The sequence below is a fragment of the Dermatophagoides pteronyssinus genome, unplaced genomic scaffold (genome assembly GCF_027571235.1).
Source record: "Dermatophagoides pteronyssinus isolate colony J.1.1.1.1 unplaced genomic scaffold, Derpt_VIB-CSIC_2022.12 sq0005, whole genome shotgun sequence".
Taxonomy (NCBI): domain Eukaryota; kingdom Metazoa; phylum Arthropoda; class Arachnida; order Sarcoptiformes; family Pyroglyphidae; genus Dermatophagoides; species Dermatophagoides pteronyssinus.
In genome coordinates this window covers 2,694,631-2,720,363 of record NW_027461529.1, presented here as the reverse complement: position 1 = coordinate 2,720,363, position 25,733 = coordinate 2,694,631, and the positions used below count along the sequence as shown (strand labels likewise).

The window sequence follows — 25,733 nt, the reverse complement described above, 5'->3', positions numbered from 1 at the left end:
AATGATGGCGCTGATTCTTTTGGATACCAAAAAAATTAAAGAATTCCGAAAGAATCTTATTTTTTTTTTTAAATTATTCAAAGAAAATTTGTTCATTTTGGCCAGAATAAGAATCACCACCATCATCATCAACAAATTCAGAAGAAAAAGATTCTCATCAACAGACATCAATCACAGGAGTGGGGGAAAAGGTGGGGGAAACAAAAAATCATTTCATTCTGACAATTCTGTTCTGTTATGATGAGCGAAAATTGAAAAAGCTGCGCTTGATATGTATACAGATTGTTGTTGTTGTTGTTGTTCCATACACACACCGCCAACTACCACCACCATCATCGCCACCACCACCACCACCACCACTACTTTAGTTTTACAACAAATAAATACCAAAAGACCATTTTGGTGGAAAAAATGAATGAATGAATGAATGTTGAGCAAAGTGAGCTGAATTGCCCGTGAAAGAATCAAAAAAAAAAAAAAAAAAAAATCTCTGTATAGTTTGGTTTGGTTTGGTTTGGTTGTTTGTTTTTGGATATTTGGTGTTTTTTTGGTGTTTATGTCATGTGTATATAGTGATGTTAACATGATTTTGAAAAAAATGATTTGATTTGACAAACATAACCACATTGAAAAAAATTTAAAAAAAAAAAAAAAATTAGTCAACCTAACCTAACCTCACTGTGTTTTGTTCACAAAAAAAAAAAAATCAATCAGCCAATATAACCTAACCTAACCTCACTGTAGAACAGCAACAACATTGTTCATGTTATTTGTCATGTTTTGAATCAAATTTTTTTTTTTTTCGTTTCAAAAACCAAAAACAAAACGAAAACAAACAAAAAAAATTTTCATTATTAATTCAAATCAAATTAGGTGAGTTTGTTTGTTTTTTTCAATTTGTTTGAAATGTCATTTTCATTTGTACTGCAGCATCAGTGCAATGCTAATGATTAAAAATTTATTTTGGATTTTTTTTTTATTTGATTGACAAAAACAAAAGAAGAAACAAAATTCTTTCTGCTTACTTATCTTTTTTTTTCTTATTCGAATTGAGAATGCGTTCATCATCATCTTAAGATGAACTTGACTTTTGTTTTCAAGTATCCAAATATTCTTTCTCCCTCCAAAAAAAAAAAAAGAAAAAGTATCCTAATATTCTCTTCCCCCCACCCAAAAAAAAAGTATCCGTATTCATGTTTTCATTGGCTTCCAGTCTTTTTGTCAAACAAAACGAATAGCCGAATGACTGACTGACTGACGTCATTATCCATATTATTAGTCAGATAAAGAAAGAAAGAGAGTTACAAAAATTTTACTTTTTGATTTTACTTTTTTTTACATTAAAGTTTTCTTTTACTTTTTTCCAATTTGAATAACATCAAAAGTAAATTGAATCAAGAGAAATGATGATTTCTTTTTCTTTTTTTTTGGCCGGAAAAACCGATTTTCATTTTTTCATTTTTCATTTTTTTCGTTTCTCAGTTCAACTTGACATTTACCAAAAAAAAAGAAAAAAATTCAGAAATTTCAGAAAGAAAAATTGATTACCCGTGAAGATCATGCATACAAAATGACTTGACAAATTCAAGCTGCCGGAATTGAAAAAACAAAAAAAAACAAAGAACAAGTTTTTTTTTGCCATTGTCATTTGATTTATTCATTGTTTTTCTGTTTGTTGTTGTTGTTGTTGTTGTTGTTTTTGATACAAAGTAAACAAAACGACAACAACAATCAACAACAACAACAATCAATTTCAATTTTAATTTAATTAAAGTTTTTTTCTTTCTTTGTTGTTGTTTTTCCAAACGAAAAAGAATTTTAAAAAAAATTAAAAAAAAACTTTTCTGCATGACCGTTTGTTTATTGATGAAACACATCATCATCAAACATCATCATTTATGGAATTAAATCTTCAAAAATTTTAGGTAAAAAAAATTCATCATCATCATCATCATCATCTACCTACCTTTGTCATTATTATTTCATAATTATCATTTTTGTTCACCTAGAAACATTGATATGATTTATTTGTATGTGTGTTTGTCTATGATGTTTGCTTGTTTTATTTGTTTTTTTTCTGTTCATGTCCATGTTCATTTGGCATTTTTTCATGTTTCTTTCCCCCCCCCGAAAAAGAAGAATATTCACATATAATAATGATAATGAATGATGGCTATTTTGTTGTTTTAGTTAAAGTTCGCAGACGCAGCCGAAAAAATTTTCAATAATCAAAAATTTCCTAACTACGATGATAATGATGATAAAATGATTTACTTTTACATTGAAATAATGGCTATTTCAATGTAAAAATCTCATTCAAAATAATGGCTATATATAGCCATCATTTTGAATGAGATTTTTTCTTCATTTTCATTTTTTTTCCGTTGTACAACATTTGTAATCTTGTAATAGATTTTATTTATCGGTAATAAATTCGGAAATGATGATGATGATGATGACGATGATATTGATGACGTTGACAGCGAATGAATATATTTGTTATTTGAATAACAACCATAGAAGAATGGCGCCTGCGTCATGGATTCTTTTTAGGTTCCAAAAATTCCTACTGGTTCTGTATTCTCTCTCTTTCTATCTATATATTCGATGGCCAGAATAAACCAGAAAACCTTTTTCTGCAACAACTTTCGCTAGCCATTTTTTATTTTTCTGAATCAAGAAATAGTAAAAGTTTTTTTTTCGTTTGAGTTTTTTCGTCTTCTTCTTCTTGAGTTTGGTTTCATTCACCTAATTCACTTCATTTGCTTCACTTCACTTCAATAATCATCATTATTTTTTTCACCGCAGCAAAATGTAAAACTTTCAAGCAGATTTTTTTTCAATTTTTTCAAAGAACAAAATTTCTTCAAAAAATATTTCCATATTTCCATTTTGTTTATTCAATCTGCATCCCAAAAAATTCATTCTTGGTGTTTACAAGAATGCGTATTCCACAACAACAACAACAACGAAATTATTTCATTCAATAAAATCAATTTCTTTTCTTCTCTTCTTTTCTTTTCTTCTAGTTCAATTCACAACAAGATCATTGACTTGGTTTGATTTGAATTTCTGGTTTAAATATTGTTCATCATCATTTCATTCGTTTCTTTCATTCTTTCGTTTCGTTTTGTTCATTCTTTCGATTTTCTCGAGTTGTGTTCTGCCTTTAGGTTTTTGTTTGTTTGTTTTGGTTCGGTTCGGTTTGAATTGTTTGTGAAAAAAAAATTTGCAGTTTTCCTTTCTTTCTTTTCTTCATTCTTCCGTTTCAACGAATAATTACGGGTAAATATTTCTTTGTTTTTTTTCCAAACCCAAAACCACCACTGTAAAAATAGACCAAACAAACAAAACAATCAATCATAAAAGAATAGACAATTTTTTTCATTTGTTTCACAATAACCATGACATCATCATCGATTATTGATTATCGATCCAAAAACAAAACAAAAAAAAAAAACATAAAAAAATCGATACATTTATTGCTACAAATAAAAAAAAATGTATCAAAATAAATTTGATTAGATATTCATCATCATCATCATCAAGATAATCAATAAATAAATAAAAAAAAACATTTTGCAAAATGTCAATAAATGTTTCTGTTATATGTTAATAACCAGATCATATTACAAGCATAAAATTTTCTTTTTTTTTGTTCTGTTTCTGTTTCTGGATCGATTCTCTGGTTATACACTCAGTCACTGTATGTTTGATGCATGTTTTTGCATTTTGTTTAAACATTCACAGAATTCACCATCATCATAATGGCAATATAGACAAAGAGAGAGAGAGAGAAGACATTAATTGAAAAACAGCAACAACAACGAGATGTTCATGTTACATTGTTTTGTCAGTTGTTTTCATTAATTTTGAAAAAAAAAAATGTTTGGACATGTAGAATCACAAACTTTTTCGTTGTTGTTGTTTATCAAAAGAGGATTAATGTTTGAATTGAAAATTGATGCACTCTCTCTCTCAAATACACATAGAGAGAGAGAGAGAGAAAGAGAGAATTCATTTTCAACATATATGTGACAAAAAGCACAGAATTCTCGGGTATACGTGGAATGATTTTTCTTTCTTTTACTTTTCTGATTGAGAATCTTTTTTTCTTTTTGAAACCGAAAACATCATTGATGAATCGATGAAATTTTGATTTATCTTGATTTTCTTGTTGTTGTTGTGATATTTATAGTTTTTTTTCCTGGCTATAAATAATCAAAGAATTAAGCCTTAGTAGTGGTAGCGGTAATTCTGCGATAATTCGGTAATTTTTTTTTTTTTTGATATAAAAAAAAAATTATCCGATTAAACTCAATGAACCAAAGAAAAAACAAAAAAAAAATGAAAAAAAAAGAATATTCTTAATAAGAATATTCTGTAGTGATTGTGGTGGTGGTAGTGGTAGTTTGTTGAATGATTAATGTTTTTTCCCCCCGATCATTATTTCCATCATCATCATCATCAATATTATTCAATTAGTTTTTTTTTGGTTGTTCTTTGGGTGTTGGTTCGTGAATGAAGTTAGTCAATTTATTTTCTTGGTTAGCCAAAAGCCAAAAAAAAAAAAAAAAAAAATTCTGGAATAATTTTCTGGAAGAAAAAAATGTTGGGCGAAGAAGAAACAAAAAAAAAAAAAAAAAAAAATCCAATCAACATTCGAACAAACAGCAAGAAACAACAACAAAACAAAAAACAAACAAATCAAATAATCAAACATGTTGATTAGAGGGAAAAAACAAAAATAATAATAACCGAAAAAACGGGAAAATGTCACCACCACAAAAAAATGAAAAATTCCATTCATTTACGTCATTCGTTCGTTTGCAAATATTATGATGATTATATTTCCAACAAAAATGATGTCAAATTTCTTAGTAATCATCATCATTATTATCGTAATCATATTATTATTATTATTATCGAATGATTGATTCGATTTGAATTTGGAAAATTTCTCCGGATTCTAATCTATTTTTTTTTTTTGTAATTGGAAATGAAATAAAGAAAGTGAAAAATTTTCTAAATCAGTTAATCCACTGCTATGTTTTTTTTCGATTACTAATTATTTTTTTTCTTAATTTGGAGGGATTTTCCCGATTAAATCTTTGATAATTTCTTTTTCATTTTGGTTTCTATTTTTATCCATTCCATTTCATTTCATTGTTTGTTTTTTGTTTCGTTCATTTCCACATAGAGAATTTTTTCCGGTTGTTTTTGGGTTCAATTTTGGTTTACAAAGAACAAGTAAACAACAACGGACAAAAAAAATGCCGTTAGCAAATCTGGTCGTACCATGGAATGTCAAACAAAAAGAGGTTTGTAGGTTTTTTGTTTGTTTTTTGAATTTTTGAAATTTTTTTGTTCTGTAAATAGATTGCATCATCAAATACACCAAGTCCAGAAGATCCACCATCAACAATAATCAATGATCAATTATTAGATAATCATAATAATGTTGTTGTTGTTGTTAATGATGATCAACAACAACAACAACAACAATCCAAACAACAACAACAACAACAAAATGCTCAATCAATGATGAATAATAAAGAAACAAATGATAATAATCAACAACAACAACAGCGACAACAAAATTCAGATATAATGATGATTACAAATATAAATGATACAAAAAAATTATTAACATTATCATCACCATCATTATTATCATCATCGACAACATCGACAACAACAACAACAAGAATTGATGATGATGATGATGATTATCGTCAAATAAAATGTATCAAATCAGAATCATCAATGAAAACATCATCAACAAATTCTGTTACGAACAATAATGATAGCAATAATATTGTTACAATGGATATTGAAACCGGTGAAAGAGAATTTGAATTAACAAATATAACAAAAGATGGTTCAACAACAGCAAATCCATCACAATTTTTTCTTATACGTATACTTGGTGAAGGTTCATTTGGTAAAGTATTTTTAGTTAGAAAAATTGAAGGACCTGATGCTGGTACATTATATGCAATGAAAGTTTTGAAAAAAGCTACATTAAAAGGTTTGTGAATTTTTTGCTACTTTTTGTTTTGCTACATTTTTACAAATTTTTTTCTTTTCTTCCCGTTCTCACAGTTCGAGATAAATTACGATCAAAAACTGAACGTGATATATTGGCCGATGTTCGTCATCCATTTATTGTACGATTAAATTATGCATTTCAAACTGAAGGAAAATTATATCTAGTTTTAGATTATTTACGTGGTGGTGATCTGTTTACAAGATTAAATAATGAAGTAATGTTTACCGAAGAAGATGTAAAATTTTATTTAGCTGAATTAGCATTAGCATTAAATCATTTACATTCATTGGGTATTATTTATCGTGATTTAAAACCAGAAAATATTCTATTAGATTCGGCTGGTCATATTAATCTAACGGATTTTGGCCTAAGTAAAGAATCATTAAACAATGAAAAATGTTTTTCATTTTGTGGTACTGTTGAATATATGGCACCGGAAATTATATCACGTAAAGGACATACACATGCTGTTGATTGGTGGTCATTTGGTGTTTTAATGTTTGAAATGTTAACCGGTGTTTTACCATTTCAAGGTCCATCAAGAAAAGAAACAATGCAACAAATTATGAAGTTTGTATCCATTTTTTTTTCTTAGTTGTATTTTTCTAATTGATTTTTTCTCTTCATCTTCTCTCTCTCTATAGAGCAAAATTATCAATGCCACAATATCTTAGTACGGAAGCACAAAGTTTATTACGTGCATTATTCAAACGAAATCCAATCAATCGTTTAGGTTATAGTAATGTTGTTGTTGGTGGTGGTGGTGGTGGTAATGGTCCAAATGATAATCAAACATGTGCCATACAATTACATCCATTTTTTGCTACAATTGATTTTATTAAATTATATAATAAAGAAATAACACCACCATTTATACCATCATTAATGCCATTATCAAATAATCATTATTTTAGTATTGATTCGGGTACAAATCGACCACCTGAAGGTATGATTTTTCAATAAAAGTATCCTTTTTTTTTTGTTGCCATAATTAATTTTTTTTGATTCAAAAATCGTTAGATTCACCTGGCCTACCACCAAGTGTTAGTTCACGTGATTTATTTCGTGGATTTAGTTTTGTTGCACCACAATTAATACAGGAAATGTCATTAAATTCAAAAGATATTTCGGAAACATCTACATCAACAACAACAACAACAACAACCTCGACAACAACAACAACATCATCATCGACAACAACATCAACAACAGATACAATTAATACTGGAATCAATACAACCGGTTGGATAAGATCATTAAATGATTTTCAATTTTTTGAAGAATTAGGACATGGTACATATGCAAATTGTCAACGTTGTGTTCATATTGAAAGTGATAAACAATATGCAGTCAAGGTAAATATTATCTTTCTTTTGTTTCAATTAGGTAATTAATTAATTAACCTTTTAATCCTTTTAATTTTAAAAAGATTGTTAATAAGAAAAAACGTGATTGTCGTGAAGAAGTATCAATATTAATGCGTTATAGTCATCATCCAAATATTGTTACATTTTATGATGCAATTGAAGATCAAGATAATGTTTATATATTTATGGATCTAATGGAAGGTGGTGAATTATTGGAAAAAATATTAGCAAAAAAATTTATTAATGAAATTGAATCAAGTGAAATTTTCGAAATAATAACACAGGCAATTAATTATCTACATGAACATGGTGTTGTACATCGTGATCTGAAACCATCGAATATTTTGTTTGCCGATAAATCTTGTCGACCATCATCCATTCGAATATGTGATTTTGGTTTTGCAAAACAAATGCGTGCTGAAAATGGTTTATTAATGACACCATGTTATACGGCTAATTTTGTTGCACCTGAAGTATTACGACGTCAAGGTTATGATGAAGCATGTGATATTTGGTCATTAGGTGTTTTATTATATACAATGTTAGCCGGGTAATTAAGTTTTATTTTCTTAATTTTGAGATTTTTTTTTCTAATAATTTTCTCCCCCCCCCTCACGTTAATTTCAGTAAAACACCATTCACAAATAATCCAAATGATACACCAGAAAATGTTTTACAACGTATCGGTACTGGTAAAATTGATATCGAATCAGGAAATTGGAAAAATATATCCAAATTAGCTAAGGTAATTCTTTCAATAAAAATTTTTCAAAAATGTAGCGAAATTTCATTTTCATTTTTTCAAAAAAAAAAAAAAAAAACAGGATCTTGTTACAAACATGTTAGATATGGATCCAACACGTCGATTAAAAGCACAAGAAATTTTAAATCATGATTGGATAAAAAAACGTAATGAATTACCACAAACACAATTATTACATGATGATTTATCTATTGTTAAAGCAAATATGAATTTGGTATTTGATGCTATACAAAAACCAATACCATTTTCATTAAATCCAGTTAAAACATCTGAATTAGCAAAACGTCGTGCATTACGTAATACAATTAAATCATTAGAAAATGGTCAATAGATAAACACAAATATTCCATATACTCAACAACCACAACAGCAACAATTCCTGGTGATATTTCATTCAATTGATTTGATTTGATCGACAAAACGAAGCAAAAATCAAATCAAATCAAATCAAAACAAAAATCGGTATTTTTTTCATATGGCGTTTTCTTTTCTTTCGATCTCATCCCTAAAACATCCATTCATCAATGGCCAAATTGATAACCTTTAAACTCTTTCTTCAATCCATCTTTCTTCATTTTTTTTCTGTCAACCATAAAGTCTTTCTATTAACCTTTGATTATGTTTTTTATTGATTATTTTTCTTCTCAACCTGAATTTTCCCAATTTGCATAATTTCTCTGTTGTTTTTTTTCGATTCGACGCACACACCAACCACAAACGAATCTCTAATTTGTTGTCCAATGAAAATGAAAAAGATTCAAAAGTTTGTAAATATTTGCACAAAAGAAAAGAAAAATTGATTATTTTTTCAATAAAATTTTTTCAAGTTAAAAAAAACGAAAAATTTTATGATCATCAAAGGTAAATTTACCTGGTTTTTTTTTACTTTCGATCGATATGATATATGCGCGTGCGACTATAGTCTAAAACGCTACATCTTTCCATTTGAATGTTCCACAACAACAACAACAACGAAAAAGGGTTGGACATTGGATTCAAATTTCCTCTTACACACATAGAGAGATCTAATCTTCTGCTTGATGCTTTGGTGTTTTTCTTTTGGGTGAATGTAATGGCAAAACATCCCATACAGATTTGAAATCATTTCAATTTTTTCTTTAAATGTTTATATGGTGTTTGTGTGTTTGGTGAAGAAAATTAAAAAAAATGAAAAAATTGAAAATTTTTCGTCGAATTTTTCGATTATTACGTTTTCGTCGAAAAATACATAATGTTAATGCTGCTAATAATAATTATGATTACTATAATGATAGAATCGATGAATCATATTTATTGATACATTATTATGATAATCAACGTTTAGATCGTTTTATTGATCGTTATTCAAATGAACAATTTAAACGTTTAATACAAAAACTAGATGATAATTCAGATAAATTATTTGATTTATCCAAATTTGATGATGAAACAATCATACGTATTGATTCAATATATTCACCACGAAAAATTGATTCCATAGAATTATTACAACAAATTCGTTACATACGTTCACGAATGTTGGATAATATTTATGAAGAATTTCGTTTAAATCATTATAAATCAATTGATAATATTAAAAAATGTAATAATTTAACATTTACATTACAAAAATTAATCAATCAAAATGAATTATTAAAATTAATAAGATTATTTGCTGAATATAAACGTTTATATGAAAATTCATTCTATTCATATGATAATTTATATTTGGATTTTATGGAATTTTTTCGTATGATTTTTATCGATGTTTTTGATGAATCATGGTATGTGTGTATTTTTTTTTTTTTTTTTTTGAATTAAATTTTGCTACATTTTTTTCTTTGCTACTTTTTTATTGATACTTTTTCTGCAGCCGATTGATACAATTGGTTTATCGTAATAATTCCGAATTGAAAAATCTTTATTATTAAAAATCTTCATTTTCTATAAAACAAAGAAGAAAAAAGAAAATCTTATCTGGTCAGTCATATTATCAATGATGGTCAAGCCCGCCTTATCAATCACACCACACCCGAATGGGAAGGTCAAGAAAATTTTCTTCGTATTCAAATTTCAGTTGTTCAAGAAAACAAAACGCATGCGTATTCATTTTTGATTATTTTCACTTGCCAAAAAAATGTATCCATTTTTTTTTGCCAAAAATAAATTCCATTTAATAACCATTTGATTTGATTTAATTGAAAAACCGAATAATTACGGTAATTGTGGCTTGCTTATTTGATTGATTAACTGACTGAATACCGTTACAGTAAAACATCCATTCATTCATTGTTGAAACAAACAAAACTCGAAATCATTATTGATGTAACGGTATGTCGTATGTTTGTATAAATCAAAAGAGGGTGAGATATTGAGCCAGTGTATGTGTGTTAGTGTGTGAGAAAGAGTGTTAATAAGTAAAAATGAATAAAATTCGAAATTCGAGAACATTTCGAAGCAGCAAAAAGAAGAAGAAAAAAACAACAACGTTGGTTTATTTTTGATTTGGATTTTTAAACAGCAAAAAAATAAAAATTTCCAACCATAATCATCATGGAACCTCGAAATGATCGAAATGATGACAAAAAAGATGGTGATGATAAAAATCTATCGAAACCAGGGCCGTCATCATTATCCAATGATGATCCAAAACCATCAACTTCGAAATCATATTTCGAATCTAAATCCAAACCATTTTTGATACCATTATCTCGATCATCTTCGTCATCTTCTTCTTCGTCGTCTTCTTCATCATCATCATCATCATCATTATCAAAATTAATGGATCCTGATTATCAACGACGTCGTCGTAAAAGACATCGTGATTTTCAAATTGCTATTAATACATTATCCGAACATACATTTTATTCATCGGATGAATCAATGTCAACAACAAAAAAAAATTCAACATATTTTGATAATTTAACTAATGAAGATATTGAACGATTATTTTATTTAGCAACACATGATCCGGATGAAATTGATGGACAATCGGGGGTTAAATCAGATCAAACAACAAAAGCAACTGGTAATCAATCAACAACAACAACTATGGTGAATCATGGTGGATCAAAGCCATCATCAAGACCATCAACGTCAAGACCACCACCATTATCACGATCGTCGTCGTCTTCGTCATCTTCATCTTCATTGTCTTCACGATCATCATTAAAATCAAAAGCAAAATTAATGGATCCTGAATATCAAGAACGTCGTCGTAAAAGACATCGTGATTTTCAAATTGCTATCGATACATTATCGAAACATACATTTTATCCACCGAATGAACCAATGTCATCGAAAAATTTATATTCCAATATTTATACTGATGATGATTTTGATCGTCTTTATTATCTATCAACACATGATCCGGATGAAATTGATGAACAACCAGTGACAACAACAACAACCAAAACTGAAACAGGAACCGAAACTGCAATGGAAACTTTAAACGAAATCGAAATGGAAGAAGAAATAGAAACTATAACAGAAATTATGACTAAAGTTATTATGGAAATTGAAAAAGATTGAAATAATCGATAATCGATGTTTGAGATTTCTAATTTTCTTTTTTTTTTGTTCAAATTTGATACATTCTGATGAAATAAAATAAAGATTTTTTAACCAAAACAAAAAACGTCCATCCCATTCAGGCAACAAAACAAGAAATTTGATACAATATTTGAGAGTATTACAGCAGCAACCGCAAAAAATGACGCCCATTTTCTATCTTTATCACATCAATAATGATGACACGCCAATGACGCCAACAAGCCAATGACATGCGCCGTTTTCTTGTTTTTTTTTCTGTTTCCTGATTGGCGCAAAAATGATTGCATCGCCCATTTTTTTCTCTTTCTTTTTTCTTCGAATGGCGTTTCAAATTTCAGTTTCTTCAAATATCATTTCAGTCCTATAAGAAACTGGAAATAACCTTGTTTTTTTTATGGAATTTTTTCGATAAGTCGCTAGACGCAAGGTAAAATGAAAAAATCATGGTGGTCCATTGATTTTTTGATTTTAATCGAAAAGAAAAAAAAATTCGAAAAGTATCCAACCAACAGGAAAAAAAAAGTAGCAGCATATAAATCTTATATAAAAAAAAAAATTCGCTACAATGCTGTGATGTATCCGATTTGTCTGTCCAAGTGTCTGTCCATAAGTAGACATAAATGTAGCGAACATTATGTTTTTTTTTCATTTTCGATTTTGAATTCGATACAATCACAAAATAATTTTTGTCCCAAAAAAACCTTGAAAAAAAGTATGAATAATTCATCGACAAATCATAATCAAAATGCTGATCAACAACGTAATGAAGATGAAAAAAAACTTGAAAATTATTGTCGTCAAGCTTGTTGTTTGTTGGATGAAATTGGAGCTACAAATTTCCTGTATCAAATAAGACGTATTAAAGATTATGCAACAGAAATTTTTAAAGATTTTCGTTATGATATTGAAAAATCCTATTCAATGATTAACGATAACGATCCTGGTGTTGATGATGATAAAAGTCAAATAAAAACTTCTGGTGATGAATATGATCCTGGTGAAAAGATTACCGACATTGGTGAAGTTATTGATGAATTAACACCTGATGGCGATAATGATGATAAAAATAACGATGGTGGTAGTACTGACGACAAAAATGTTGATAATGTTGAATATGATTTTTTAAAAGATTTACAAGAAAATTTTGAAAAAAATTTAAAAATTACTAAATCCAATACAATTATCAATGATAAAATGCCATTTGCAATATTATTAATGCTACATAGAATGGCTAAAACATTAAAAGAAGGAATAGAAAAACGTAAGTTTATCATTTATCAATCTAATCATTTTATAAATATTTTTTCCTCCTTTTTTGTTCCAAAACAAGTTTTACAAGAAAAAGATTTAAATATTGATACATTACCGAAAAACCTTCTCAATGTCCAAATGAAAATTATGTTATTTGAAGATCAACAAAATCAACAAATTATTAATTTAAAATCAAAAATTAATGAAAAATTAATGAAAAAATTTCGTTTCATACGATCATTTTTTCAAATATTTCGTAAAGAATTATTATTATTTTTAGATTTTCTAACAACAATCCGTTCGAAAACATTTCCCCAACCAGGACCATTTTATGAACGACATTTATTATTTAAATATTGGCGTGGTGAATATTTGGGTAAAAATTTTCGTCAATATCAATCATTCACACGAATGTTCATTAATCGTATGCATACATTTTTATATTTGATTGAAGAAGAATTGATTGATGGTCATCATACAAAAAATCTAGAACAAGCAGTACAATTATTTATTAGTAATGATGATGATTATTCAATCAACGATGATTTATTGTATCAAATACCAATAATTGATGAAATATTTCATTATGCAAATACTTTACTAAAATTTGAATCTGATAGAGCAAATTTGATTTTAAATGATGATAATTATTTTAATAATTATGGTAATAATGATCATGATCATAATCATGATGCCAACAATAATTATCCATTTTTATTTTCTGATTTAACAATTACAACCGATAATCTTGCTAAATGTGGATTTTCATTTTTTGATCCTAAAAGTGATAATGATGATGATAATAATGATAATAATGTGTCAACATCAGTGGCTAATCCTAAAAATTTGGATAATAATGTTCAATCATCTTTTGCTGATCCGAAAATTGCTACAAATGCTGCTGATATTTGTCGTGAATATATTTTTTCCGATTCAGAAAATGATGATGCCCCAGTATCATTTTCTGATCTAAAAAATGATTCATTATTTTCTTTTACAAATTTTAAAAATGTTAAAAAATAATTAATCAATTCAAAAGAATTTTCCCGGATATAAAAATAAAATTAAAAAAAAAAAATTTTTTTTTGTAAAATTGCTACATTTGAAAGTAGCAAAAAAATTTTTTTTTCAAACCAGCCTTTGATTGTGGGCTGTCCTCTCATATTACATATACACAGATCAGGCGATTAAAAATTAGGATTATATTTTGCTACATTTACTTTCACTTCTCTCTTGCTATATCAAACTGGTAAGTCATTTTTCGTCTCTCTCTCTCTCTTGCTGATTATTTCCTATTTCAATTTCAAAAAAATGTATCAAAAACGAATCAAATAGAAATATTCAACAACAACAACAAATAATGATGATGATGGAAAATGAATCCGGAATTGATTTGAATGAAATTTGGTCATTTAATCTACAACAACAATGGCAACAAATTTTAGAAAGAATATCTGATCGTTCATATAATCCATTTATACCATTACCATTTCAATTACCGATTGGTTCGAATAATCCATGGCAACAACAACAGAATAATATCCAATCAACAGCAACAACAACAACAAATTCAATTTGGTCATTTAATAATCAAGATTATGAATTATTTCAATCTCAAGAAAATCTTTTAAATGATAATAATTTTGAAATGTATCAAAATTTGGAAAATTTGTATCCAATTGTTACTGACGATTCAATTTATCATCAACATAATGATAATATTCAAGAACAATATCATTGGAATCCAATTGAAATTGAACAGAATATTTTTACAAATATTTATTTTTATTTAAATTATCCAACTATTATTTTTCCGGTAAATTTGTTCGAATATCAATATTTTGCTACAAATTTGTATCAAAATTCAATGGATTATTATTTCATCGATCGCGAATTCAATTGGATTGAACAATGGTGGAATGTATCGGTTTATCGAAATTTTTTCGATCAATCTGTTGATCATAATGATGATCGATTTATGTTTCAATCTGCTACATTTATTAATGATAATAATCTGATACAGGCTGTTTATTATGAAAATCCACAACAACAACAACAACAACAATCATCGATCGATCAACAACAAACTAATCGATACAATCATCAACAACAACCGGATGATTTTTAAATCAAAAATCGATTATCGAATCTAGATCAAAAGCGATCAACAACAACAACAAAACATCCATATTTGGGAAATCTTCCTGTTTGAAAAATCAAAAATCAAATTTTTTTTTGTTTGACTGTCGTTCCCTTGTCGTTGGCAATATTTTTGTTTGAAAAATAAAAAAAATGTTTATGAAAATCAATGTTTAATGATGATGATGATAAATGTATGGATGGATGGATGTTAGTTATATGTGTATATAGTTGAGATTTGTTTTGACAAGAAAATCTTTGCCTAAAACAACAACAACAACAAAAGGGTTAAAGGACAAAAAAAAACAGACAAATCGTTATCGTTCATTTCCATTTTGTTGTCTATTTCAATCCATGCTTGTTCAATTCTCATTAACCAAACACACACATCGTACATCAGAGACCGACCGATCAAAATGCACTACCACCACCAACATTAGCTACAAAAACAGATATTTGAACCTGTTGAATAATGTAGCCCTTTCAATCATTTGTGGTTGGACAGATTTTGCCGACAACTTTGAAGTGAAGAAAAAAACCAATTTAAACTTTGGTTCTTTTTTTTCTGTTTGTTTGTTTATTTATTTTATTTTATTATTATGAAATCTAAATCAAAATATTCATTTTTTCATTGCATTTCAGTTCAGCTCATATCAGAATGTATTTTTGTCGTTGTTAATTTGCACAAAAACAACTAAGAAAATAGCATTATTTAGCTAAAGCACCATCAATAAATGATTTTAATTGATCATCATCAAGACGACCAACAAATTGATCAATAATTTTACCATTTTTTATTGCAAATATTGCCGGTATTGTTTGTACTTGATATTCGGCAGCCAATTGTTCTAATTCATCAACATCAACTTTTGCTAGATCAACTTTTGTTGATTGTCCACCGATTATTGTTTCTAAACGTGGTGTTAATTGTTTACAAGGACCACACCAACTGAATTGAGAAAAAGGGGAGAGAGAGAGAAATCAAATTTCAATTTTTCATTTGTTTCAATTCAATTCAATCAACTTACGTAGCAAAAAAATCCAAAATAATTAATTTTTTTTGTGAATTTTCTAAAACTTTTTCTTTAAAATCATTTTCATCTTGAATTTTAAATATATCCAAACGTTTTTCTGACAAATAAATTGAACGTGATTGACAATTCAACAACGATGATGATGATGGTGCTACAATTTTAAAGCTTTGAGCTAAAAATTGATGATTAAAACGTAATAATTTATTCATGTTTTTCCAAATCGAAAAGGTACTAAATTTGTTACAAAAAAATGTGATATCGAAATCGAAATCAAAATCGAATGTTATTGAGAGAGAGCGAAAAAAAAACAAACTGATAGCGCCATCTTTCTTTCAGGATTTCACCAAAAAAAAAAAAAAAAAAAAAAAAAAAATCCACTCTGATAACAAACAAAGGCTGCATATATGCAAGAAAAAAACAAACACTTGTTGTTTTGATTGCATCATGTTTTCGAAATGACAGATTCTCTATGCAATTTCTATTTTTAAAATGTGATTTTTTGTTTTGCTTGTGATCTCCTTTATTGATTTTGATATCGGTCATTATCATCATCATTTGATTGATTGATTGATGGGTGTTTTCGTCGTAGTCTAAGATTTTCCATTTTCCATTTTCTTTTGTCTTTCATTCAGTTATTTCTCTGGGATTTTTTTTTTCAAACAACCAAACATAAACTGCCAAAAATTCTGATTCAGATCAACAATTTTTTCCCCTTAAATTTTTTAATGTTTTAAACCACCTTTTTTTTTGTTTTTACAATAGCATTATTGGCTACAAAACAAAACCGAAAATGGCTACAAAATTGGTTCGTTCAAGATTGAATGAACGAAGAGAATGGTTAAAAAAACCATCAATGCAAATTGCATTGATAAAAATATTTGATAAATTTCAACAACAACCGCAACCAAAACAACCAGAATCCGAATCTGGATCAAAAATTGATGATGCAATCAAAATTATTGAAAAATTAGCCAATGCAATAAAATGTGATTTAGAAATTATTGAACCTTGTTTTGAAAATAATTATATGATCAAGTAAGATAAGAATATTGCTACATTCGCTAAATTCAACTTTTTTTTTCTAAAATTTTTCTTTCTTTTCATTTATATGTACAGAATACGTGCCAATTTTAATGAACAAACAACATTGGATGATTATAATGATGATAATAATTTTGAAATCAGTAATTTTATTCGTCATTTTTTTATGAATATCAAAACAAATGGTACTATTCTAGAATTTCCCTGGAATACAATGAAACAAATTGAAGAAGAAATTTATTCAAATAATCAAAATGAAGATCCATCACAATCATTTACCACTGATTTATATTCATTTTCAATTGGTTCATTATTAAATTTATCAACATTTGTTTGTCATTTAAAATCTGATCATGCATCATATCGTTTAAAAGAAAGTAGAAAAATGGAAATTGATTTTGATAAAAGTAATTTAAATTTTTATTTCAGTGTTAATTATTTAAGGTAAGTTATTGTCAATGAAAATAATTTTGTTTCATTTTCTTCAACAAAAAACTACTTTACTTTTGTTTTGTTTTACACAAAAAAAAACACATAGTAGTTATCGTTTGGAAATACGTTTTGATTCGATAAAATATTTAGTCGGTGATAAAAATTATAATTCTGGTACAAGATTCTATTTGGAATTAAATGCAGCACCATTCCTTTATAAATTGAATGGTAAATTTTATGAACGTATTGCTGATTTTTCAGCTAGTTTTGCATTTTCAAATCAACGAAATGATACAGATTTATTGGGCAATGCATTATCATATCAAATTGAGCTATTTGATTCGGATTGTAAACCATTTTCAACACTTTGTACACGATGCAAGGAGAAAAATCGTAATTTTCAATTTTATATTGGTTTAATTAATGTAATCAATCAATCTGATCGTAATTCATTTACAATGAAACAATCATATGATTATGTTGATCAATTTTTTTCAAAAAATTTTCGTATCAATTATGCTTGTCGTGTTTTGTTATCCAAATCGTATAAGGTATTTGTGTTTTTTTGAAAAACGAAAAACTCTGAAAATTTTACAAATGATAATCCTTTTCTTCTTCTATTTTCAAACTAGATAATCGATTATTTGGGATCAGATTTACCTAAATTTTTATTACGATTACAAACAATGAGCGAAAAACAAGATATTGAACAATCATTATATAAATTAAGTTTACGTTGTGATAATATACTTTATGATATTGAACAAGATTTTAAACATATACTTGAAGATGGTAATCAAAAATCATTAAGTGATTCGGTAAATGAATCCGTACATGTTATGATACGTAAAGCAATACTGACACCAACACGTTTAGAATATTGTCGTCAAATGCCAATGTTACGTTCACGTTTTAGTAATATGGCAAATTTAGATTATGCCATCAGGTTTTTATTAAAAGAAGATAATAATGGTGTATTGAATTCAGCATCACCTGATATAATACTATTTTTAAAAAAAATATTTGGAAAAAAATTAGAAAATGGTTTTATAATTTGTGATCGTGATTATCAATTTTTAGGTGCATCACCAAGTCAAATGCGTGAAAATGGTATTAATTTTTATGCTGAAGATGATGAAAAACGTACTGCATTAACCATTATATCGAATGCAGGAAATTTAAGTTCATATTCAAGAAATCCATCAAAATTAATGGCAAGATTAGGTTTAATATTTTCACAGGCAATCATCTATTATGATATTTCAAATATGGAACGTGGTAAAATTGATGATATTAAATCTGAAGATGGAAAATATTGTTTTTCCGATGGTTGTAGTATTATTTCCGATAATATTGGTAATGAAATTGGTAAAAATTTACCAAATTTAAATGGTTATATACCATCTGCATTTCAATTTCGTAATGGTGGTCATAAAGGTGTATTGGTTAGTTATCCAATCCCTAAAAATAATATATTGTTTCGTGCCAGTCAGATAAAATATTCGGCAAAAGATCCTAAACTTGGTATTTTAAATTATTCATATCCACGTTCAGTTTATTTATGTCGTCAATTAGTTAATATATTAAATCAATTAGGTGTTGGTGAACGATTATTTAAATATTTTAATCGTGATACTGAAATTATAATGAAATCAATGTTAACTAATGATGCTGCAATGAATTTATTGAAAAATTATCAACATATAAAAATACCATTTGAAAAAATGATGGACGCAGGATTTTCATTGATTGATGAACCATTTTTACGTTCATTATTACAACATGTAATGATATTTCGTTTACAAGAATTACAAACCAAAGCTCGAATGAAAGTATTTGAAACAAATGGTCGTTCTGCATTTGGTGTTATTGATGAAACAAAAATATTGAATTATGGTGAATTATTTTTTCAATATAGTATACTGGATAATGATGGACAACCAACTGGTGAAACAAAAATACTTGAAGGTGAAATTATGGTTACAAAATTTCCATGTACATCATTAGGTGATGTTAGAAAATTTAAAGCAATCAATACGGAAAATTTAAAACATATAAAAGATTGTCTGGTATTTCCATCGAAAGGAAAACGACCACATACAGATGAAATGGCCGGTTCTGATTTGGATGGTGATGAATACGCAATATTTTGGGATAATGAATTAATATTTTCGGGTGAAAATCATGAACCATTAAATTTTGAAAGTTACACAAGACCTGATTCATTAAATATTGTTACACAAAAAGATATGATAAATTTTTATCTTGAATTTGCTACCGAATCAAATTTAGGTCGTATTGCAAATTGTCATTTAATGTTTGCTGATTTTCATCCAAAAGGTTTATTATCCGATGAATGTATTGAATTGGCTAAAGAATATAGTAAATCATTAGATTTTCAAAAAAATGGTATCAATGCAAAACTTGAAAATGAATATAAATCCGATAATCGTTTTATACGGCCAGATTTTATGACTAAAAAAGAAGTTAAACATAATTATTATTTATCGAAAAATATTTTGGGTGAATTTTTTCGTCAATGTTGTTTAATTGATAATATTGTACAAAATACTGATCGTTTATCACCAGATTTACAAGAATATGTTGAACCGGAAAAAAAATTAATCATACCTGAATGGATCAAATATAAAAATGAAGCAATGGAAGCATTTAAAGAATATTATAATCGTATTGTTGAAACAATGGAAACATTAGGTGTTGAATCAGAAGCAGCATTTCTTACTGATTTATTTGATAAACGACCCGAAGTAACAACATTTTTATCACGTGATTTATTTCGACATATGCAAGAAATTTTTGATAAACAATTATTAGGTAAAAGTAAACGACAAAAAATTATTCTAATATCAGCTTGGTACGCAATTTGTTTTGAAAAATCAACATTATTACAATATCATTATAAGCAACGGCCATTGCTTGGCATGCCGTTTATGTTATCGGATAAATTAATTGAATTAGCATATTATGTTGATTTGAATATGTCGGTAACATTTTCGAAAAAAATTCAATCAACGAAAGATAATTCAATATTATTTAGATATGATGAATTTTTAGATCAATCAACAAGATTCATATTGAATTGGATGGAAAATTTTCATAAAATATTTTTTAAAAATAAAATAACATTTGATAAAATTTTAGTGAAAATTGGCGGAAATGAAGAAATTTCATTACAATTATTTCTTGGTCGTCATATAAAAGTAAGTCTTGTAATTAATTAATTAATTAATAATTTTACAAATTTTTTTACAAATTTTCTTATAAAAAAAAAAATAGAATATTCTTGATTCGATTGCTGAAAAAAATTCATTAAAAAAACAAGATAATAAAGAAAATAATTATCAAGATATTTTCCTATTGATTGATGAATTTTTTCGTCATTTACATTATCTTTGTAATGAAATTAATACATATATAATTGAATCAAAATTTGAACAAATATTATTGTTACCATATGCATTATATGCATCAAGATTTATTGGTCATATTGGTTCATTTATGAATATTAATGATTATTCGATTACAAATAAACAACAACGGCGGAAAATTACAACTAAAAATGAATTTATTGCTGAAACAATTAAACATATAAAACGTTTATTCAAAGATATTAATCTACGTAGAGAAAGACTTTATTATAATTTTCATTTTTCAATTTTAGATAAACGTTTAATTCAATTATTTAATAATAATTCATCGGTAGGTTATTTATAAAATTTTGATTTACAAAAAAAAATAATAATAATTTACAACATTATCAGAATAATAATGATAAATATAAATGGCAAATTTTCGTCGGCGGTTTAATTGATTATCAACCATTCATCAAAAAACAACAACAACGAAATAATAAAAATGGAAAAAAAATAACCGAATTTGGTTGGAATTTGAAAAAATTTCAGATAAATTTTTTAGAATTAAAAACCAAAGGTTTAAAACCATCAATATCATTGTTTCAATTGTATTTAGGTAATCCACATTTTTATGATAATATTTTTTTAAAATTTTCATTTCGTCAAATTAATTGTTGATTCATATCTGGACCAAACAAACAAACAAACAACCATTGCATTTTTTACCTGGCTTTCTCTTGCTTTTCATTTTTCACTTTTTTTTTTTGTTTTCAAACACAACAAACATATTTGTTTTTTTTAAAAAAACGTTATAATTACAAAAAAAATATATTTATCCATCCAACATTTAATACAAAAAAAACAAACTTCTTTTTTGCCACCATTTTTGTTTCTTTCTTCCTTTTCCTTTCTCAACAAACCAAATAATGTAAACAAAACAAAACAAAAAAATTTTGTTGTTTAATAAATAAATATATATGATTCAATTGATCTGATTGAATTTAATTGTTATCAAAAGAAAAAAAAATTGATGATGAAAAATTGATGATGAGAAACATGGAAAATTTTATGGAAAAGAAAAAAATTACAATAATTCTCTTCGAATATCAAATTATAAAATGAAATTGATTGATGGTTTTTTTTGTTTGGCTGATGATAATGATGATGATGATGATTATAAAATTAGAATCTTAATGAAATTGGTTAGATTGTTTTGTTTCAGTTCACCACCCGAATAAAATAAAAATGAAAATGAAATCGGATCATGTTGATATAAGTAATAAATTTTTAAGAAATGACCAAAAATGCATCAAAGCTTGTTGTTGTATATCATTTTGAACAGCTTGTGATTGTTGTTCAACTAAATCTCTTGGTAATTTTGTTTTTAATGATTCTTGTAATTTATTCCAATAGCTTGTTGATTCACCATTGTATGTATCATTAAATTTGATAAATTTTTGATGTACAGCAAAATGTGCCGCTAAAACACGCTATAAATTTAAAGGAAGATAGAAAAAAAAAATAAGATTATCAACTTTGACCAACAACAACAAAAAAAAACAACTTACCATTTCAACAAGTAAATCTTGTGTAAGGAATGCATCACGTGCAATTTGATATGAAATTTGCATTGGTCGACCAATATTACGATTACCCATTGTAAATATTGGCATTACCCAAAACATTTGAAATAATGTTGTTAATTTTATATCATCATTATTATTATTATTATTATTATTTGAATAAAATGGTGAACAAATTAGACCAACACATGGTGAATAATCACGTACATCTTTTTTTGTTGCTAACATTTGTTTCTGATATTTTAGCTGTCGTTTTATATCGGCAATAGATGGATGTGGTGCAGTACGTGGATGACTATGATACCAACCAACCAATATTAAACCTTTTTGTACAAGATTTTGTTTAATTTTCAATGTACATGAATCAAATTCTTTTGATGATTTACATCGTAATGGAAATGCCTGTGTAATTGTTAAATGTTGTGTACGTGGATCCCATAATCCAGCTAAATAACCATTAACTTCAGTTGAAATTAAATGTGAATGAAAATCAATCAATAATAATACATTTGTTGAAATAGTAACTAAAAATGGTTGTAAACAAAATACTGAATTAAATGGTACACAGGCAATTTTTGTACGATCATCAAGATTAAAATCTTTGTTATTTAAATCGATTGAATTAAAATTGATAATATTTTCATTTGGATTATTTTCCAAAATAGATATTTCCGGATCACCAGCACTTATTTTATCCAATTTATAAAGTCGATCTAGTCGATAATAATTCAATGAAACAAGAAATTTGAATTATTTTTTTTTAGAGTAAAAAAACATTTTTTTTCAAACCATATTTACCTCGATTAATCATTGAATAAATATTTTTATATTCAACATTACTACGTGATTGTTGATATTGTTGATGATGTTGTATTGGTGTTGAAAAATGATTCGGTAAAAATGATGAATGTTGTTGTTGTTGTTGTTGGGTAATAGGAGTAAAATTTCCATTACTATTTATATGTGAAAATTTATTACTATTATTTGAAAATGATGATATTAATGTTGATGGTGATGTAATTGTTCCATCAATTGTTGTTGTTGCAGTTGTTGTTGATAATGATGTATTACCGATTGGTGTTAAAATTCCTGTTGCTGTTGTTGTTGCTGCTGCAGTTGTTGTTATTCCATTATTATTATTATTATTATTATTGATTATTTTACCGGTTGGTGTATTATTTTGATCAATATTGATTGAAATCGGAATACTGTTATTATTATGATGATGATTTACCGGAGTATTATTACCGCTACCGATAACTGTAGGTGTATTAACTGAACAATTTTGTCCATTTATTATTGTACCACCTAATGTAAATTGTTTTTTCTGTTTACGATACCAACGTAATTTATATGAATCAAGACGTTTACCAAGATATCTAATTATTGACCATGCACTACCATAATTTTTATGATCTTTACTTGTTGATGGTATTGTTGAACGACAATAATTTGCCCATGAACTTGGATTAGCAAATACTTGATTTGTACCGGACATACGAATAAAACCATTTGCTAATAGATCACCGAAAAATTTTGCACCCTAAACAAAAAAAAATGAAATGAATAAATAGATTACGATAGTAAATCATTATTATAAACAAACCAAAATTTCATATGTTAATGATCCATCCATTGGTTCTAAAATACCATCATCAACTAATGTTTTTAAACTACATGGTGGACCATTTAATGGTTTACGACCAACATGTGTAATAACTTGTGGTATGGATGAAATTTGTGAATTGTTTGTTGCTGTTCGAGATGATGATGTTCGTGATGATGATGTTGTTCGAGATGATGTCGATACAATATTAAACATTGGTTGTTGTGATGCTAATGATGATACTGAAGATGATGATTGTGTTGTTATATTTGTTGCATTTGTTGTTGTTATTGTCGATAATGGATCATCATTATTCATTATTGATGATGATTGATCATCATCACAACCACTTTCACTTTCAGCAATTGAATCATCAACCATCATATCCATTGTTTCTTTATCATCATCATCATCATCATCAATATCGTCTTCGTCTTCATCGTCGTCGTTTGAATGAAGAATCATCAAAGATGTTTTAGTTTCATCTTCTTCATCTTCATCATCATCCATCATCATTTCAGGATAATTATTGATAATCATTTCATCATCTTCATCATCATCATTAATATTGTCAATAGCATCATCATCATCATCAATATCATCAAATTCATTATTATCATCATCATTATTACCATTATTTTGAATAGATTCTGTTGGATTTTGTTGTTGTTGATCTAATTCATCGATTGGAATAATATTTTTATCAGAAATTTGTTGTTGTTCTTCATTATCAATTTTTTGTTGTTGATCATCATCATCATTATCATTTACAACATTCATTACATTATTATTATTATTATTAATCTGATCGGATGATTGATCAGATAATGATGATGAAGTCGTCGATTTTGTTGGTGATAAATTTGTTGTTGCCGTTGCCGTTGATGAATAGATCAAAGCTTTTTTAAAATGAACCATATTTGATTTTTGTTGTTGTTGTTGTTTTTGTACATTATTATTACTATTATTGATTATCGATTCGTTCGATTCAAGATTAATATTATCAATATTTTCTTGTTTCATTTCGGTTGATGATTGTAATTCCGGTTCTTTTGATTCATTGTCAATAATTTTTTCTTGAAAATTATCTTCATTATTGTTGTTTTCATTATTAATTATTGATGAAGAATTTGATGTTGTAATTGTAATGCCTGGAAATAAGGCCATTGATTCGGTTGATTGTTGATCATTGTCATCATTAAATTTGTCACCACTACTACCACCACCACCATCACCATCATCATCATTATTTTTATCGGTGATTTTTGATGATGTTGTCGACATTTTTTTTTTATATTTCGGTTAAAATTTGCCGGTTTGATTTCATATAGGTGAAAGAAAGAAAATTGCGCCAAAAAATTTTGAAGATTTTCTTCTTCTGAAGTTTTTGCTGTTGATGATTAAAACATTGTTTTTTGTTTCTTGATCTTCAATTTAATTAACCATTATTGAATTTGTTTAAAAGAATTTGGTTTTATTTATCTAATTTATTATTTAGATTCATCATTCATTCATTCATTCATGCAATTTGATGAAATGATAAATTTTTTTTTTTTTTTT

General features: G+C 27.2%; 5 protein-coding genes across 13 annotated transcripts; 3 read left to right on the top strand and 2 right to left on the bottom strand.

Moving 5' to 3' along the window:
• Window positions 1-68: 68 nt before the first annotated feature.
• On the top strand, window positions 69-8,995 carry S6kII (Ribosomal protein S6 kinase II). Of its 3 annotated transcripts, none has more exons than XM_075819870.1 (9): window positions 69-873; window positions 5,201-5,321; window positions 5,380-6,031; window positions 6,106-6,622; window positions 6,697-6,998; window positions 7,073-7,407; window positions 7,482-7,969; window positions 8,047-8,164; window positions 8,244-8,995. In XM_075819870.1, the coding sequence occupies exons 2-9, from the start codon at window positions 5,274-5,276 to the stop codon at window positions 8,511-8,513; spliced, it is 2,730 nt and encodes a 909-aa protein (XP_075675985.1). In that variant the 5' UTR covers window positions 69-873; window positions 5,201-5,273; the 3' UTR covers window positions 8,514-8,995. The 3 variants fall into 3 exon arrangements, with proteins under 3 accessions (XP_075675985.1, XP_075675986.1, XP_075675984.1); XM_075819871.1 differs by lacking the exon at window positions 69-873 and adding an exon at window positions 1,821-1,925; XM_075819869.1 differs by lacking the exon at window positions 69-873 and adding an exon at window positions 2,684-3,285.
• Window positions 8,996-12,427: 3,432 nt separating this feature from the next.
• On the top strand, window positions 12,428-13,595 carry LOC142645007 (uncharacterized). The gene is made up of 3 exons (XM_075819990.1): window positions 12,428-12,974; window positions 13,044-13,478; window positions 13,585-13,595. Exons 1-3 carry the CDS (start codon window positions 12,428-12,430, stop codon window positions 13,593-13,595), a joined length of 993 nt encoding a protein of 330 aa, XP_075676105.1.
• Window positions 13,596-15,358: 1,763 nt separating this feature from the next.
• Window positions 15,359-21,970, top strand: LOC113794713 (uncharacterized). 7 transcript variants are annotated; one of them, XM_075819860.1, is made up of 7 exons: window positions 15,359-15,670; window positions 16,900-17,172; window positions 17,254-17,622; window positions 17,717-18,161; window positions 18,243-20,831; window positions 20,908-21,330; window positions 21,393-21,970. In XM_075819860.1, exons 2-7 carry the CDS (start codon window positions 16,928-16,930, stop codon window positions 21,660-21,662), a joined length of 4,341 nt encoding a protein of 1,446 aa, XP_075675975.1. In that variant the 5' UTR covers window positions 15,359-15,670; window positions 16,900-16,927; the 3' UTR covers window positions 21,663-21,970. The 7 variants fall into 7 exon arrangements, with proteins under 7 accessions (XP_075675975.1, XP_075675970.1, XP_075675969.1 ...); XM_075819855.1 differs by lacking the exon at window positions 15,359-15,670 and adding an exon at window positions 16,204-16,330 and having other exon boundaries at window positions 17,720-18,161; XM_075819854.1 differs by lacking the exon at window positions 15,359-15,670 and adding an exon at window positions 16,204-16,330.
• Window positions 15,751-16,346, bottom strand: LOC113794670 (thioredoxin-2-like). The gene is made up of 2 exons (XM_027344798.2): window positions 16,132-16,346; window positions 15,751-16,052 (listed from the first exon to the last, which is right to left on the bottom strand). Exons 1-2 carry the CDS (start codon window positions 16,344-16,346, stop codon window positions 15,812-15,814), a joined length of 456 nt encoding a protein of 151 aa, XP_027200599.2. The 3' UTR covers window positions 15,751-15,811.
• On the bottom strand, window positions 21,726-25,695 carry LOC113794727 (uncharacterized). The gene is made up of 4 exons (XM_027344860.2): window positions 24,174-25,695; window positions 23,366-24,110; window positions 22,553-23,280; window positions 21,726-22,474 (listed from the first exon to the last, which is right to left on the bottom strand). The coding sequence occupies exons 1-4, from the start codon at window positions 25,455-25,457 to the stop codon at window positions 22,247-22,249; spliced, it is 2,985 nt and encodes a 994-aa protein (XP_027200661.2). The 5' UTR covers window positions 25,458-25,695; the 3' UTR covers window positions 21,726-22,246.
• Between the last annotated feature and the right edge of the window lie 38 nt (window positions 25,696-25,733).

Coding starts and splice junctions, on each gene's coding strand:
- LOC113794727 (XM_027344860.2), bottom strand. CDS start 25,457: ATGTCGACAACATCATCAAAAATCACCGATAAAAATAATGATGATGAT. Junction 24,111..24,173: donor CATTAACATATGAAATTTTG/GTTTGTTTATAA, acceptor TTTTTTGTTTAG/GGTGCAAAATTTTTCGGTGA. Junction 23,281..23,365: donor TTATTCAATGATTAATCGAG/GTAAATATGGTT, acceptor ATTATCGACTAG/ATCGACTTTATAAATTGGAT.
- S6kII (XM_075819870.1), top strand. CDS start 5,274: ATGCCGTTAGCAAATCTGGTCGTACCATGGAATGTCAAACAAAAAGAG. Junction 5,322..5,379: donor GGAATGTCAAACAAAAAGAG/GTTTGTAGGTTT, acceptor TTCTGTAAATAG/ATTGCATCATCAAATACACC. Junction 7,970..8,046: donor TTATATACAATGTTAGCCGG/GTAATTAAGTTT, acceptor CGTTAATTTCAG/TAAAACACCATTCACAAATA.
- LOC113794713 (XM_075819854.1), top strand. Junction 20,832..20,907: donor TTCTTGGTCGTCATATAAAA/GTAAGTCTTGTA, acceptor AAAAAAAAATAG/AATATTCTTGATTCGATTGC. Junction 21,331..21,392: donor TATTTAATAATAATTCATCG/GTAGGTTATTTA, acceptor CAACATTATCAG/AATAATAATGATAAATATAA.
- LOC113794670 (XM_027344798.2), bottom strand. CDS start 16,346: ATGAATAAATTATTACGTTTTAATCATCAATTTTTAGCTCAAAGCTTT. Junction 16,053..16,131: donor ATTTTGGATTTTTTTGCTAC/GTAAGTTGATTG, acceptor TTCTCAATTCAG/TTGGTGTGGTCCTTGTAAAC.
- LOC142645007 (XM_075819990.1), top strand. CDS start 12,428: ATGAATAATTCATCGACAAATCATAATCAAAATGCTGATCAACAACGT. Junction 12,975..13,043: donor AAAAGAAGGAATAGAAAAAC/GTAAGTTTATCA, acceptor TTCCAAAACAAG/TTTTACAAGAAAAAGATTTA.